General features: G+C 41.6%; 1 protein-coding gene across 1 annotated transcript; it reads right to left on the bottom strand.

The window, feature by feature from the left end:
- Positions 1 to 1,839: 1,839 nt before the first annotated feature.
- On the bottom strand, positions 1,840 to 17,333 carry LOC149441731 (transmembrane protein 238-like). Its single transcript, XM_089656991.1, has 2 exons — positions 16,841 to 17,333; positions 1,840 to 5,883 (listed from the first exon to the last, which is right to left on the bottom strand). The coding sequence occupies exon 1, from the start codon at positions 17,273 to 17,275 to the stop codon at positions 16,844 to 16,846; it is 432 nt and encodes a 143-aa protein (XP_089513117.1). The 5' UTR covers positions 17,276 to 17,333; the 3' UTR covers positions 1,840 to 5,883; positions 16,841 to 16,843.
- Positions 17,334 to 18,342: the final 1,009 nt, after the last annotated feature.

Raw genomic sequence — 18,342 nt, 5'->3', positions numbered from 1 at the left:
GCTAGAAGCATTTCCCTAGTGTTTCTCCCATTAAAAGCCATAAACCCCATAAAACCACTGGTTGTTTATTGTGGTTCTAAAGGTACAAGGTTTTTTACCTTCATGCATTCTATGAATGGAGGTAAAAAACCTTCTCTGTGCAGCAGTCCCCCCCTAATACTCGCCTAAGACCCCTCTCGATCCAGCGATGTGCACTGGAGTCTCGGTAATCCTAGGACTCCCTCTCCTCATTGGTTGAGATAGCAGCAGGAGCAATTGACTCCCACTGCTGTCAATCACAGTGAGCCAGTGAGCCAATGAGGGGGGGCGGAGCCAAACCGCAGCTCCATGTGTGAATGGACACACGGAGCAGCGGGTGCCCCCATAGCAAGTTGCTTGCTGTGGGGGCACCCGACAAGAGGGAGGGGCCAGGAGCACCGGCAGGGAACCTGAGAAGAGGAGGATCCGGGGTGCTCTGTTCGAAACCACTGTAGAGAGCAGGTAAGTATGATGTGTTTGCTATTTAAAAAAAAAAAATAAGCCTTTAATATCACTTTAATACATTTTATACATTGAGGTGAAAAAAAAAATTTAAACGAGCCCGATCTCAATCCAGCGCTGTGCATGAGAGTAATAGCTCTTTTGGCTCTCTCTTCTCACTGGACAGAGAGACAGCAGTGGGACCTATTGTTTCCTCATGCTGTCAGTTGCGTGTTCGTGAGTTTATGTTTTCCTTTTTTTTCCTTCTTTATTTTTGTTTTTATATTGTATTTTGAGTAAAAAATGTTTGGTATAATTTTTATATTCATTTTATTTCTTTGTATCTTAATTTAAATTCTTCTTTCATTTTTGTTTTTGTTCAGTATTATTCTTGTTTGTTTTCATGGCTGTATCAGTTGTTTTTTGTATGAGTATTTTGTGGAATTTTTTCATGCCCCAAGTAGGCTGCTTTTTATTGTATTTTTTATTTTTCGTATTTTATGTAATTTTATTGTCAGTTGTAGGCTGTGAGACCATAGGGTGGATATGTTTATGTCGTTCTATGATCCTTAAATACCCATATTAGTGGATGGTATAATGATAATATTGGTGCAGCCTATAAAAAAATGGTGTTCGCTTTGTCTATAGCGGGTTTAGCCTGTGGATCATGATAAAATGAAGTGGGTCCATCCAGCCTACAGTAAAATGGCACACGTTAAGTCACGTTGCACGCACAGGCTATTTATGGGACCTGAGTGGGACATCAGCAGCAGGCGGATCCCTTTGAGGACATGCGTGTGCATGAAATTTGTCATAGAGGGGACTTTGAAAATGTGCACCAAAACCTGGGGGCAGGGACCTAAAAAGGCTCTGTTGACCCAAGCTGGCTGCGAGGGGTCACCTGGATGCAGCATGGCCAAGTGAAATGCTTCCCCAGAAGCCCAGAAAACCATAGAGAAACTAGGTTTCTCCTGACTTCCCTTCCAGATGCAGTACTTTTCCGGTCGAGTGTCACCTACAGTAGCACCTGCCTACAAATCAGTTACAGGTTCATTCCATGTCCCAGATTCTTCAGTAAGATTTACCTGCAAGAGTTCCAAGCTATTCTATAGAAAATCACTTCTGCTGAAGGAAGAAGAGCCTCCCGCTGATGTATACAACATTATGGACATTAATTCCATTAACAATCCAAAACAGTAAATCATTTGTAATGACCACAGTAAATAGATGACTATGGAAGCTGAGGGTCAGAGATACTACAGCTATACTCAGTGAGCAAATAAATAAATAACACTGAAAGCTGTATGTGTTTGTCTATGTGTGTGTGCGTTCGGACAGTTAAAAGAAATTACTGCATAGAGAAAATACAATTAACAGACATTTTGAACCTTTTCAAACAAAATCTTTAGTTTAGGTCTATAAAAATTGCAAACATAAAAAATGCATATGCCCTATATATATTATTTACAGATATGTGATGCTTATTTTAGCATCTCACACTATGAAAATGACACAAACAGAAACTGGAAAACTTCTGTGTATCTCATGAAGTAAACTGTACAACAAAAAGTAAAACAGATCCTTATTACAAAACACAGTAATTACACTGATCAATGATCATACACATAAAACAGATAATACTACAAAGCTGTTGCTTTCACAATCATAATTACCCTCATGTAAGCATCGTTCATTGATTCAGCTCTGCACTAATATGAGTTTAAAGGATAAGTTAACCTTTTAGTCAAAAATAATAAATGCACATTTTTTTGCAGGCAAAAAAATGCGCCTTTCTTATTTTTGTCTGCAGGAGCCTCTAAAGCATTGCACCAGCGATCAGCAGATCGCTGGTGCCATACAGGCCTCCTGCAGACCTGTCAGTATATCTGCTTGCCCATACAGGATGTACGAGCAAGCAGATATATGTACAGGAAGAATGAATTAACTACCACAGCATTACACCAAGCTGTGGCAGTTAATTGAGGACTACAAGACGACAGCTGCTAAGGCTTACGGGACTTGTAGTTTCTCATTCACAGAACACAGTGAATGAATGATGCAGCCAGGCCGGCAGAGCCCCGAATGGCCACGTTTTTAAAATTTGACAGCTAGCGAGGGGGGAGAAGATTATTATACAGGATTTATATAGAGCCAACAGTTTGCTCAGCGCTTTACAATATAGAAGATCCCCCACTAGCTGTCAAAGCGGTAATCGGGGAGGTACGGGGGCAGGTCTGATCGTAACATGTTACACCCTGAATATGGATGCAGAGGCGGACTGACAACTCATGGGGCCCCCGGGCAATAGGGGATCATGGGGCCCCTGTGTCCTTGCCCAAACACAAAAAAGCCTATGAAAACAAAGGTACCAGGGGCATCTCATGGGGCCCCCTACTGACCCCGGGCCCTCGGGCAGTGCCCGAGTTTCCAAATGGTCAGTCCGTCCCTGTATAGATGTAACATGTTACGAAAGGTGAACATATTGTTTAAAGAAGGTTCTGTTAGATTACTGGTTTAAAATCGACTTACTGCAGATCAGTACTAAGAGGATTTTCCCTGTTCCCTAATTTTTGAATAGCCACTCCTCAAACACCTAAAGATTATTTAGCTGACAAAAGATAGCTGAATAAATTACAAACTATCCTAGCTATCCACAATGTGCTAGTATTGCAATTCAGCACAAGAAACAAGACACATAGTGTATTTTTTGTGTCTGGTTTATGGGGAGGGAATTATGTAGCCTTTTGCACAACATCTGTTATCATATGGGGCAATACATGAGCACAGCAATGGTGGATGTTGTTGGAACTGGACCAGATTTTGGAAGGCTTCTGGCAATGGAGCTGGTCGCTGCACTTGTGCCTTCCGGGTGCCCAAAAACTTCCTGAAAATTTGTCCCACAAGCAGACTGGGAGATAATCTGCTCCCCAAAAGATATCTTTGTGCTACAGAACATTACATAAGTCCTCATGCACATTGGACGTTTTGATAACGCTGGTAACATTAGCTTTGTAAAGTCACATTAAAACGTATTTGCATTAGCGTTTAGCTGAGTTTTTCTGCATTTGTGGGGTTTTTTTTATCCAAAAACGATGGATTGCAGTGTTTTAATGTGTTTTGCCGCATTTTTCATTTTTTTTCAGCTTTAGAGCATTTTTAGAGCTAAAAAACTCCTCTAGAAACCCACTAATCCTGGGTTTTTTTCCAGCCAAAAACGTCCCAGCCAAAAAAACATTGATTACAGTCTATGTGTGCATGGACACATAGGATAACATTGCTGGCTGTAGAAAAACCATCAAAAGCCAAAAACAGCAGCTGTAAAAATGTCAAGCGTGCATGAGGACTAAAGCTAGAGAAATGCAAACAGCTAACATCTCACTGCATTTTCCCAGCAATTTTAAAGAGACAGTAGCAGTATTGGACTAATATTCAACCAATCTGCAATTGTCATATTATTTTAAACTTTCCCACTTTGGGCTTATTTCTACAAAAATAAAAATTACAAATGCGACACAATCGGTGACTGAAAATGAGTGTTAATGATTTTTTTCTGTCTGTGGTTTATGAAACTTTCATCTTGAAATGGTGATTGTAGTTGAATTTAAATCCTGTACTAAAACTGCTTAATCTGATCTCACTGCATACTTTGAGCTTCTCACAGTGTGCATTAGGTGCTGCAGCAAATCAGATAGAGCCTGCCTCATTTCCTGGTTAAAATATGTCCAGCATCATCTAGTACTTTCTTGACAAGCACTGTCCCTGGCCCATGCATATGCAGCCTGCCTAGGAACGCCCATTGCTCCAGACTGACATCTGCATAACTCTTCCCAAGCATCAGGCTGAGGCTACTTGAGACCAGTACTGAAGCAGGAACCTGTGATGATTTCAGGAATCCATGTACTGTCTGCACTGCACTGCACAGGGAAGCACAGAGACCCAAGACCTGGTTCACACTGAACGCAACTTTGAAATCGCGCTACTTCACTTGAAGTAGCGCGATTTCAAAGTTGCAGATCAGTGCAATTTATACCTCCCGATTTCACTGTGGCTTTAACTCGCAAAGAAATCGGAAAAAATTAGTGTTCTTGAAATCACACTACTTCAAATCGCACTGAATAGGACAGTGCCGTAGAAATACATTAGATGCAACTTCAGGTGTGATTTGTCTAATGAATGTGGATGTCAGTGTCTTGTGCGATTTGCTGCAGCGCGATTTCTAAAGTAGCTCTTGCATTACTTTTTCTGCAGTTTTTTTGCGATTTCACATACATAGAATCCGGGGCGGACTGACAAGTCATGGGGCCCCTGGGCAATAGGGGATCATGGGGCCTCTGTGTCCTTGCCCAAACTTAAAAAAGCCTATGAAAAAGGTACCAGGGGCATCTCATGGGGGCCCCCTACTGACCCTGGGCCCTCGGGCAGTGCCTGAGTTTCCAAATGGTCAGTCCGCCCCTGCAATAGAATGTAATGGAAATTGCACTGCAAATTGCAAGAAATCGTTGAAAATCTGTACGAGTAGCAATAAGTCCCCAGTCACACTGGATGCAAATTGGCATGCGATTTGCATGCATAGCGACTTGCAAATCGCATGCCAAGTTGCACCCTAATTGTCCGCACTTAGAGTGGTCATATTGGTGCGGTTCTGATTTCTAAAGTAGTACATGCACTACTTTTGGTGCAATTTGCATAGATATCTGTGTCAGATGTCTTGTAAATCGCACCTGAAATGGGCATGTCACCCGATTTTGAAATCGTGCTACTTCACTGTAAGGCTTGGTTCACACTGGATGAGAATTACACTTGATGCGATTTAAAATCGCGCATTTTCTTTGTGATTTCACCACGTTTTCTGAAGATTTCCCAGTGATCTCTTGCGTTTTCCATTGCATTTTGCAGTGCAATTTCTATTGTACTCTATATGTGAAATCACAACAAACTGCAGAAAAAGTAATACAAGAGCTACTTTTGAAATTGCGCTGCAGCAAATTGCGTATGTTAAGACACTCACATTCACATTCATTAGATTAGATTTCAGGTACGATTTCAATTCCCAAATCGCACCTGAAATCGCAGTGGTGTGAACCAGGGCTTAAGAAAATGGAATGGTTAGCTAGTTGATGGGGGGAGAAGAAAGGATTTGAAGAGGTAAAATATAAGCAGATCAAACCTCAGCTTTAACTGGTTTTGTCTGTCTTACTATATCTATATATTATCTATATTTTTGACATGTTAAAAAAAGATAATGCAGTCTTTTAATAGACTTGAAGCATATACCAGAAAATAACAGTCTTCCATTTTACATAGATTATTTAAAAATCGAACAGAACATCTGTTTTAGGTCCAGTTGTCTTTCTGTACAAAATTTTCTCCAATAGCCATAGCTGTCCGCTTCATAGTTTCAACAAGTTGGAATCTCTGTGCAATCTAAAAAAAAAAATAAAAATAAAAAGTGAATATAAGGGAAGTAAAAATAATAAAAAATATACAGTACAAAAATAAAAAGGTACAGCAATTCATACACTGACCTATGTTCACTTCTATTTACTTTACACCTAAGCCTCAATGGGTACCCAAAATAAACATAAGGCATCCAGGTAATTTTTTATATTAAATCAGCCCTTTAAATTTTAGGAAGCACAGTGTGTTCCGTATCTGTCAACAGAAGGTCAGATATTGCTCCGGGAACAATGGACATTGTCTATAGTGCTGGGACCTTCAATGCCTCTGGAGCAATAGGCCTATTCGATACCTTCTTTCCTTCTAATCATTAAAAAAAAAAGTGTAGGATTGGACAATTACACTGAGACTTTTTGAAAGCAGGTACATTTCCATGAATGAAGCATTCATTAACACCTAATAATTTCAAAAATGTCCTAATCCCCTTTTGAGCATCACACTAGGCCATTGGGGCCAGACTGACGTATTGGGGTTTATTTACTAAAACTGGAGAAAGAAGAATCTGGTACGGCTCTGCATAGAAACCAATCAGCTTCCAGGTTTTATTACCAAAGCTTAATCACACAAACTGAAGATAGAAGCTGATTGGCCACCATGTACAGCTGTGCCAGATTTTGCACTCTCCAGTTTTAGTAAATTAACCTCCTTGGGTCACAGCCAGAATGGCAGAGGTATGGCTGGGATTATATACTGAAGACTAAAGTGGCACTCATGCACATGACCTATTTTTTGGAGGTTTGTCTTTGTTTTTTTCACCCAGTTTTCATGTGCTGTAGTTAAATTTTGTCTAACAATATTGATTTAAACAAGTACTAATGTACCTTGCAGCAACATTGGAAAGCAATAAGGAACTGGAGAGAAAGGTCCAACCTAGCTAACACACCTTTCCCATTGAGTAGAGCAAAGGTTCTCCAATGCAGTCACTTGTATCCCACAAATTGGCACTGGTCAACAAGGTGTGTTATATAGCCTTGGTTAATAAGGCAAGAAGCAACCAATCAGCATTTCCCTTACACTGATCTAATTCTAATAAATAAAATCTAATTGATCACTGTGGGTTACTGTGCTTTTGTTGGCACTTTGCACTGCCCTACTGAATACGCTTCTAAAGAGTGATTTATCTTCAGCCTTTTGCCATCAGCTAAATGAAAATGACCGCTGTGGTTGTTGAGCATGGTAATTCTAGACCGCTTGCAAACAAAACACAGAATAATGCCATCATTCAAATTTTATTAGATGGTAAAATACATACATGACATTAATGAAGTTCCACAACCACTTTGACATTTTTCAATCACCAAAAGAAAGAGTGGGAGAATTAAAGAATCAGAGAGCTTGACAGGAACAAAGGCAGAGGAAAGCAAGTGGAGAGAGAATAGGAAAAAGAGACAGAGAATAAAGCAGAGAGGCAAAGAGAGAGGAAGGCATTGAAAGGAAAAGAGAGACAGAGAGCTGGTTAGAAAGACAAAGATAAACAATGCATTAGAACATTTAATATGAAAAAGAACAAAAATACACTTGTATGTGGAGAATGCTGAAAAAATTATGCATATATGTGAAAGCTCCCTAGTGTGATATTAAAGGATATGTGTATTTTTATTAAAGTTCAGTTGTATCCTTTCCCCCCTTCCAGTGCCAACACCACCCCCCTCACCCTCTGATTACCCACTTCTCCTTGGTCAACACGTCATGTCCCTCAGTGGCTCTCTTACCCCCCTCCCCAACACCCAATGGCTCAATCAATCCCTTGCTCACTGTCTATCAGTTAACCCCCATCTTTATTTCTACCTTACTCAACACCATCCATGGATAAAACCTGGATCACAACCCAATGGAAGCCATCATGACTACCATGACTACCCCCTTCTCTAATCCCCTCCCCACCCAACCCTTGTTTTTTTTTCCAGAAAATACAGAGCTCTAAAGTTAGGTAGTCTTAGAATCTTAATGCAAAGGATTAAATGCAGACAAACAGGCCTAAGAAGGTACCCATACCTACATACAAGTTATTTTGATGTACATTCACGTTTGTTATCTGCTTTTGTAAGCCTCTGTTTCATGATATCCAACAAAAATGTTTTTTATGTATTGCTGTACAATCTAAGTCTAACCCTTGACTGTATATTCTAAGATAAAGAATGTGAAAAAAAAGAAAATGCAGTTCAGTTATAGGCAAATGTTATACCGTTTTAAATAATAGGTACCAGACTTGTATAGGACTGGCACAGTACTTGGCTCCTCAAGCACACCATGTTAATAGGGACATCCAGAGGAAGACAAGAGAGTTGAGTGTAATGCTAGACATTTTTGTCAACTGGCCAATAAATACCATGTGGGTCCCATACAAGCTGGCTGTCAGAGCTGGGATTTCTGACAACAAAAATTACCAACTTAAATGAACTGCTTTGCTGCATAGTTGTTGTTGTTGGCAGGACTGCTTTCCAAATAAACATACCATGTGGAGTAAAGGGCCCAATTGGACCACAAAGCCTCCAAAAACAGAAGGTTTAACTTCCTTAGCGGTATTCCCGAGTGTAGCTCGGGGTAAAATTTGAGTAGCAAGAGCGGTAACCCCGAGCTACACTCGGGCTTACCATGCGGCGTTGCTCAGGGAGTCCCTGCAGCACTTACCTTGTCCTTCGCTCCCGCGATGTGTCCCCTGCAGCGTCCCCGGCCATCTCCTCCGGCCCATGCCGGCATCCGGCTTCCGTGTTCCGGCCCCTGTGACGTCGGGACGTACGAGCGCCGGAACCGGCGGCAAATTTGACATTTAAAAAAAAATTTCATTTTTTTTACAAATGATTATTACATAGTAAAACATTACTGTATCAAACCATTTCACATACATGTTGTCCCTACTGCTTTGTACTGTGCCCTGCCTGCAGTTTGACTGTTCTTTCTGCCTGGAAACTTAGAAAAGTCCATGGCGTCCAAAAAGCGTCCCTTTACGTCAAAAGCGGTTTTAGACCAGCTAGAGAACAGCGATAGTAAATCAGAACCACTTGCAGAATTGAATGATGATTCGTGGGGAAATTCGTCATCAGACACTGAAAACGATTTTGTGACTTTGCTCAGTGATGTGCGAGTTTGCCTCTGTATTTCAAATGTCAGTGTTTTTGGTTTGATTATATTATTGAATTAAATTTATTATTATTATTTTTTATGATTATTTATTAAATTATATTTTATGATTTCGTGTTTCAAATTTTATCATACCCGGCATGTTTACTAGACTCTTGTTCGTACAGATTTCAGTGAGTTATTCCTAAAACTTACAGCCTACAATAAAAAACTACATATTTCCATGCAAAAAAATGGTACCGCTTTCAGCACAAAAAATCGGAAATAATCATACCGGCGAGGAGGTTAAATAGGACTTGTTGCAGGTTTTTCACATAAAAGATATAATTTAATATAGCTTACATAAAGAATAGTTAAGGGAAACATGTATTTGGCTGTATATCTATGCTGCCAAAAAGAAGTATAAATGTGTAATCATTTAAAACAGAAATACGTCTTCCAGATATGAGTTTTGTGGGGCAGGCACCGTATCTACATCCTCTGATGTTCCTGGCAGTGTCACAAGGGGTGAGCTGCATACTCCAACAAAAAGACAAAATTTAGACTGGCCATACACTATACAATTTTCTTACAAATTTCTGTCCAATTTCTTTTATATTTACCTTCAACTATGTAGTGCAAGGGCCTACCTAATTGGATACAATTGAAAGTTTTGTTTAGGTTTGACCTCATATTATTTATTCTTTGGTAAATCTAAAGCAAAATTCTCAAAACAATTGTATAATGTATGGCCAGCCTAAGGCCTCTTTTACACAGGCCATTCAACCAGGTCCACCTGTCAGTTTTTCAGGCGGATTTGATTGGAAGGTCCATGCATTCTTATGCACAGGCCACTGTAAACGGACAGTCCAATCCGGTCCGAAAAGAAAAAAAAAGGGAAGGAGATCCATCTTCTACCATTTGGATCGGGTCAGAGAGTAATCAGGCGTAAAGGGACAGCGGAGTCCATCTATTCCCAGCTGCCCATAGAGCAGAGCAGGCTCTGTCTCTGTCCATGTCAGTAAAAAAGGAAAATAAAAAAAAGGGTTCAAAAATCCACTCGCCAGCCAGCTTGCCAAAAACCGAATTAACCTGTCTAACAGTATGCGTTAAAAACGGGTTTAGTTAGCACACCTTTGCAAATACATACATAAGCCACAGAGCCACATCACGGCACCCTGATTCTGTGGTCCTAATGCTACAAATTTGAGAGCCCCCATAGTAGCGGCACATGTATTTAAAGGATAAACCAAGGGCAGGTGCACATCAGGGAGCCCATCCCTCTTAAAGGTACAGGAGTGCAAAGATCACCCAGCATATAGGACAATGGCAGCCAGGGCGCCCAGTGCACTCACTCACCTTAAATTTAACAGTAAAGTAAAAAAAAGTAAAACATGGAACCCGCCCCAGTCTATAACTGGCTTATGAAGCAAGGACTACGTGAACCGCGCAACGCATGTCTCTGCCCACTCTGCAGAAACAACTGTAGTATCAGGTTGCAACATAACAAAATTGAAAAGGTTACAGTGGTTCTAAATCCTTAAGGTTTTTACCTTACTGCATTCTATCACTGTTGCAATGCTTTACAGGCTCAAAAAAAAAAATTAATAAATGAAAAATGTATAGGTAAAGGAAACACAGTGAGCGCTCTCAAAGAAACAGCAGCTGAACATCCAGGATAAACGCATGTAAAAATCCTCAGTAAAACATATACATATAAAAATGCAGCGCTGTAAAATGATCAAATCATGCAAATCAACACAATAATAGTCCTGAAAAGGTGCTCATTAATTCCCAGTGCCAATGGAAAGAATGCAAACTAACCAGAAGCGCATTTAAAATACGCATGTGTGTAAGAAATCCTGGAGATTCCCCTCTCTCCCTCTGGTTAGAAAATGGATATGTGCTGAAATGGATGACGATAACACCCTCTAGTGGGAAAACGAAATCCTGCAGGTCAGGAAGCTCCCAGGATAGGATATTCCTCTTCAATGGAACCAGGGCTGGGATTGAAATCACTCTGTGGCTGTGAAATTGGGAGAAAGACCCCTCACAGAGAACACAGAGAGATACTCAGTGTAATATATTACTTCAATTTATTTAAAAAAAACAAGTAAAACATATAATCAGGTGGCAAGTGAAAGTGACCCACTGACCCTCTTAAAATTATAGGCGGCCACCGGGCCTCCACATGGCACCGGCGGCATAGTGTGAACAACCTTGAGGCCTTGCTCTACCTCAGAAGAAGTGCGTGCGCACGAAACGCGTCAGCAGGAGCCTGTGGACGTTGTTGACACTATGCCGCCGGTGCCATGTGGAGGCCCGGTGGCCACCTATAATTTTCAGCAGATTCTCAGCAGATTGCTGAGAGGCCGAGCCAGGTATGGCTCCAGACTCTGGGGTAAATCTTTAAAGTCGGGATCTTTCTCCAGTGTGGACTGACTGGGAGACACCTGCTGACTGCGGGCTTCAGCCCGCTGTCAGCTGAAAATGGGTCACAAATAGGATCTATCTTCCACTAAACTTGGCGTTCGCCTGGGGTGCACTGCCACCTAGGGGCGCCTGGGCGCAACACAGGCCAGCACTCTCTTTGTGTGGGCCGCCGCCACGTCATGAATGATCCTCCAGCTGAGGGGATGGGCGACGGAGGGGAGGAAGAAAGGACAGAGTAAGATGCCTGGTGTCTGGGGCCAGTGTAGTAGCTGAGCTGTCGCTCCTTCTAGTGTTCCTCTCAAACTCAGTCCCTTACTGCAACTGTTGATCACTGTGGAGTTCCAGCCCTCCTCTTCCCTTTCATCAGCGGAGGCAAAGCTGCACCTGCGGAGGAAGGTAATGTCTGACTCTGATGTCTGTGCAGTGTGACCCTGTCGGACATCCATCACATGTGCAATGTGTCAGTGAGTGATGACATCATCATGATCCCACAGCCTGCTCTTCTAGTGCCTGCTGATCTGTGTCAGTATTGGTGGTGATGTGTTGTGTCGGATCTTTCACTGTGTGGGATCGCTCAATTCAGTTGCTTGCTGTTACAACATTTTATCTCCCCCCATTGCCTGGGGAATTCCAGCCTGGGATCTGTCAGAGTGTGGATCCATCATCCTCCACTCACTGCAACTGTCACCCTGCAACTGCCAACCACAGACACAGATCATCCATGACACTGATTTTTGTCTTTAATATTGGTGCTGGCGGCATCTTATGATACTTATTTTTGCAAATTAAAAGAAATTTAGCAGTTCGTGTTTTATTGATTTAACATTTTCTAATGTTTTTTAATTTTTTTTTGGGGGGGGTGGGGACACAAGTAGCTGGTCTTGCCTAGGGCGCAAAATAGTCTAGCACTGGCCCTGGTCACAGAAGTGCAGAACGAACTGCACCCCTGTGATCCACAGGAGAAGCACAGCCAAAAGAGCTGTGGCTGTTTTTCTCCTTTAGGATCACCACCATTAAGACCCACCCCTCTAATATGTTTCACACAGATGGGCTTAGTCCAAGAGATGGGAATGGGCTACAGGAGAGTGTTTATATACATCCATTCATTAGCAATCCTCCTTGAAGAAACATACAAATAGACAACATTTCAATGAACAAAAGCCAATGTTGCCATTGTATATACACTGATCAGACATAACATTATGACCATCCACCATAACCTGTCAAGGCATGGACTCCCCATGCCCTCTGAAGGTATGCTGTGTTATCTGTCACCAAGCCGTCAGTAACAGATTCTATAAGTCCTTTAAGTTGTGAGGTGGGGCCTCCATGGATCAGACTTATTTTTCCAGCACATCCCACAGATGCTCGATTAGAATTAGAGCTGCATAATTTGGAGGCCAAGTCGACACCTCAAACTCAACTCAAACTTGATGTGTTCTTCAAACCATTCTTGGATTCATCAAACCGGGACACCTTCTTCTACTGCTAAGCGGTCCAGTTCTAATGCTCACGTGCCATGCCGGGTCAGCATGGCCACCCTGACTGGTTTGCGAATACACAGCACTATACTATACTGCACTAACAGACTGCAATGTTCTGACACCTTTCTATCAGAACCTGAATTAACTTTCTCAGCAATCTGAGCTACAGTAGCTCTTCTTTTGGATCAGACTACATGGGCCAAACTTCAATCCCAATGTTCACCAATTAGCCTTGGCAACCCATGACCTTAACATAAACAATTTAACAGCATTGTTCTTATATTAAAAAAAACACAACTCCTATCCCCGTGCTTAAAAGTTTTTTAAAGTGAAATAATTGTAGTCCATAAATAGATAAAGTGCAGTCCAATAACAAAAGTGCAACCGTGGAAACGACTTTTGGTTGGCAGGGGTTGTGCCCTCTTTTGTATCCCCACTCACCGACTGGTGTGGACTTTTATTGCCAAGAGTTAATACTGCTTGGATAAAGAAATTTTCTAAATGTGGATTCTCATTACTTCCATTTCTCCAGTACTCCACCGAATTCCCAGGTGTTGGTATGTAAAGGATCATAAAGTATACACAGCGTAATTCCATATTATTTAACTAAATAATTAAAATCAAATTCCACTCACAAAGTAAAGTAATAGTAAAAAGAAAAAGAGAGGAAGGCGCCTCTAAGTGCAGTATTGACAATTTATTTAGTAAACAATGGAAAATTTGCACTTACAAGATAAACGATTAAAGACTCTTTGTGTGGTAATTAGATCCAGGTGGGATCTTCTTCAGAAGAAGGAGCTTATTGAGCATGCTCGGAAATGCATTACCGCCCCCTTCACCTGCTACATCTGACTCTGCTCTCCAAGCTTCATTTTGATGCACAGGCACATCCTGGACTCTACTTCCTGATCCTATAGACATAGTTTGCTGCTGGACGGCTGGATGTCCCACCTGGATCTAATTACCACACGATGAGTCTTTTTAGCCATTTATCTTGTAAGTGCAAATTTTCCATTGTTTACTAAATAAATTGTCAATACTGCACTTAAGAGGCGCCTTCCTCTCTTTTTCTTGTTACTGCATTAGAGCCTTGCTTCCATTCTAAGAAGAGCTGCCTCCGTGTTACTGCTCCCATACATCCCTGATATCCATCTGGCACCTTTATCCTACAGCTACAGAGGTTGGGCTCCAACAAGCGCGCCCTATATAATATACATTTTAAAGTAATAGTAAAGCCTGTATACTAAACCGGGAACACCACAGCAGAGTACGCTCCACTGGCCGGACGTGACGTCACCGGAAGTCCCCCACTAACGCCTTTCGCCCCTGCCAGAATGCGTCTTCAGAAGCTTTTATTTTGGTTAACCCATGACCTTGTCGCCAGTTTTCCTTCCTTGGACCACTTGGTTGGTCCTGACCACTGCAGGAATATCCCACAAGAGCTGCAGTTTTTTCATATCCTTGACCCTGTTGTCCAGCCATTACAATATGGCCGTTCGAAACCTTACACCTTCCCATTTTTTCTGCTATAAACACGTCATCAACTTCAGGGACATGTTCTGTTGCTGCCTAACCTATCCCACCCACTTTCAGATATCATTGTAATGAGATTATCACTGTTATTCACCTTACCTGTCAGTGTTCATAATGTTATGGCTGATCAGTATATATCTATAGGGAAGTAACACTTTATTTCTTAGTCCTTTGTCACATGATTAAAATGATCCCACAATTTTAAGATACAAATTACAGACCCACAGTTTAACAATTTAAAATAATTGCACAGGAGTCAAAACTTCCTGCTGAATATGAAAAAGGTCTACATATGGATCTGTAAAGCATGAGTGACAAAAAGAAGCAAAAATGCACATTGATCTGGTGAGCTGATAACTTCCTGTAAATTGTACCCTTGCTGCAATCTTATCAGTTACATTGTTCCCAGATCTCTCTGTTGTATACAAAACAATGTCCCTATGTAATGGAGAAGAGAAGGGTATGTGTTCTGTAGTCCTAATCTAGGGTGATACCACTGCTGCTCCATATAAACAGTATGGTGTGTGGGCGCAGTCACCCTAGGACAAGAAGTGTGTTACGAGCAGGATAACCAGGTGAATATAATGGGGGAAAAAAGCCTAAAAAATAAAACAAATGCAGCCACCACGTGAAACAACTGTTAAGTTGCAATGAATGACATTTTTATGTTTTTGAAATAGATACGCTTTTCCTTAAAACCATTTTAATTTAGTGATACAATTTCAAGTGGTTGTAAAGGCTCACGGTTTGTTACCTTTGTGCATTCTATGCATGAAGGTAAAAACCTTCTGTGTGCAGTTCCCCCCTCATTGCTGTGGTTCAGCAATGTTCTTGGGAACCTCGGCTTTCCAGGGACTCTCCCTTCTCATTGTCTGTGACAGCAGCAAGAGCCATTACTCCCATTGCTGTCGATCACAGCCAGTGAGCCAATGAGAAAAGAGAGGGTGCAGGGCCGAGCCACGGCTCTGTGTGTGAATGGACATGCAGAGCAGCAACTCGGGAGCGAGCCTGCTTGAGTGCCCCCATAGCAAGCAGCTTGCTCTGTGGGCACTCGGCAGGAGGGAAGGGCCAGGAGTGTCAACTGGGGACCTGAGAAGCGGAGGATATGGGCTGCTCTGTTCAAAACCACTGCACACAGCAGGTAAGTATGACATGTTTGTAATTTTTGTATTTAAAAAAAAAAATGCCTTTAATATCACTTTCAGTTCATGATTGTTCATTTGGGGCTTTGCATATTATTGTTTTTGCTGCTTATTGTTATTATTGTTCTCTATAATATGAAATTATGTGAATAAATACCCATCCCCACACTTCTAGTTGGTATCACCTGTGTTACATAAAAAAATTCAAGATTGAGTAAGCAACAAGCAGCTTTTAGAAACTAATATTCATTTTAGGACATACAGGAGTCAGCTTAAGTAACATTTTATGACTACCAACAACAACTGTCAATATATGTATTTTTCAAAGCACCAACACACATAAAATAGTCCTCACCTGAACTGGCTGAAATTGTTAATTTGAAAATTGATCATAAATCTATGGGCTCTGCCCAAAACACATAGTGTATGTGTTACTGATCTCATGAGAACTATCATTCAGTAAGGATGGATTTTCCCCTACTAATCACTGGATGTGTTTGAACCAGGGGCGGACTGACAACTCATGGGGCCCCCGGGCAATAGGAAATCATGGGGCCCCTGTGTCCTAACCAACACTCAAACCACACCCAAAAAAGCCTGTGAAAGGTATCAAGGGCATCTCATGGGGCCCCCTACTGACCCCGGGCCCTCGGGCAGTGCCTGAGTATTTGAATGGTCAGTCCACCCCTGGTTTGAACAGCACATAAATACTGTATGTACGCTCAAGCAATATGATCTTAGTGTTCTAATGTGTGTGGGTATTCATTTATGTGCAGAGTTGTCCATCTAACCTAATCCAAACACCTGGCCCTCTCAGTAATAACTTTGGCTATCAATGGTTCTCTCTAGGTATCACTAGTTCAGACATTAGGCATGTGTCAACCCAAAGAATTGGAAGCTTCCATACAAGGGCCACATATGTATACTCATGTAGTCTTCCTACATCTGCATGAACCCCACTAAGCATGCACTATGAGGCCCTGTCTCACAACAATGGCGGCAAAATCGCATCGTGTTTGAGGTTCCATTAAGAAAAAATGGCACCACAATCATGTCACACGTTTTGCTATGATTCTGGAATCACGGGCAGAGTTGTGTGATTCTGCCCGCGATGCTGATATGCTCAAGCGTGAACGGGGCCTAAATATGTATATCAGGCAGACTTGAATCTGACACTGCTCTATATGTTGCCCGATAAGCAGGACATGTATACAGACCTTAGATACCAATGATTCTTTTATCCTTTTTCTGTTATGTAAATTTCCAACTTACTTGTCATGGCTCAGTTCCTTCTGTTAACAAATCCTGTTTTGGGACCTTCGTTCTAGATAACTGTAGCGTGTCTGGCTTTTCTGAACCACATTGTCCATCATTCCTCCATCTTTTTGTTCCACGGCTAACATCACGGTTAGAAAGGTGACGGGAGATTTTACGTGCCAGACGAGCAAGTGTCCCATCTTTGATCATGTAGTCTTGCTGTAGTTCCTCCATTGATATTTCAATATTACCTGTGTACCAGAAGATCCAGCCTATTAAACTCAAAAAAACAATGATTGCTCCTGTGTAAATCAACAAATCACCGAAATCTTGGCCATTCAGCTGTAGCTCTGCAAAGATCCCAACAAGCAGAGAGGCCAACCCAATCAAGTCCATTAAAATAGCAAAAAGGAGCGCAAGCCGACATCGGTCTAAAGCATTTGCAGCCATCAGTGCTGTCACAGAATACTCAAACTAGGTGCTGCATTAGGTAGGTGTGTTAATGCAAGACAAGGCTAATGGATTGAGAAAAGGAAGTAGGAACTGGTTGGACTGGTTTAGAAAAGCAGGGGAGGAGGTGAAAAGGATCAGTTTTCATTCTGTCTTTGTTTAACCTTTTCCTAGCATAATGGACACACCTATGTTAATCCTGTTTGGGCTCCTATCTACCAAAGACAGCACAGCTGTACATGTGTACTGCAAACAAATGTGTAATGGTGCAATAATATCAAAGCCCCCAGGACACATGCCCCAGTTTTTGTTACTGATTGATCTTGTTGGTTTTGCAGTTGTTGCTGTTATGATACAACATATCTCAGTCTTTAGTAAACTTTGGTTCTGAGATTTATTGTATTTTGTAATTCCATTCTCACACAACACACACGCTGTTAGGTTGATCATGAAATGAGAAACTGACGTATGTCATGTTATAATTTTTATTGAATTACAGTTATGATCTATGATTAGAATTTGACAACGGATGTGACAACCGTAACTACTCCAAAGAGATTTTCTTTAATACCAGTGTTTCCCGAAGGTAAACTTGTTCAATATTTGGTGCAATTAGGAAAACAAAATATAAGGTGTAAAGGATTCATTGAATCTGCAGGTAGTTTTAGGCGTCCCTTTAAGTGTCTTAAGCAACCCAGAGATGAGTCTTTTTTTTTTTTTTCGTTCAGCCAACGGTTTGAACAAAACAAAGACTCAATATCACCATCCACACTTATGATGTGGATGACGGAATCCTTAGGTATTGCATTCTGACAACACGGAGACTTCCCCATCGTCAGAATACACTGATCAGCACTGCGGGCTATAGCCTGCAGCACTGATCAAGCGGGGAAAATCCTACAGGCTGGATGTACAGAAGTTGGCTGATAGATTGACTTCTGTACAACCAGCCTGCCCTACATGAACCAAACTTCAGCTGGTTCCTGCTGAACCAGCCAAATTTCGATTTATGTATGGCTGGCCTTACTTCTCTGGACTGGAACTAGAGCCAGCAAAGGTCAGAGCAG

This window comes from Staurois parvus, unplaced genomic scaffold, assembly GCF_062004578.1.
Source record: "Staurois parvus isolate SC_StPar_1 unplaced genomic scaffold, SC_StPar_1.0 ptg000953l, whole genome shotgun sequence".
NCBI classification, from domain to species: Eukaryota; Metazoa; Chordata; class Amphibia; order Anura; family Ranidae; genus Staurois; species Staurois parvus.
This window is presented reverse-complemented; position numbering and strand designations above follow the sequence as displayed.

Excerpts from the sequence above, each read along its gene's own strand:
- LOC149441731 (XM_089656991.1), bottom strand. The coding sequence starts at position 17,275 with ATGGCTGCAAATGCTTTAGACCGATGTCGGCTTGCGCTCCTTTTTGCT.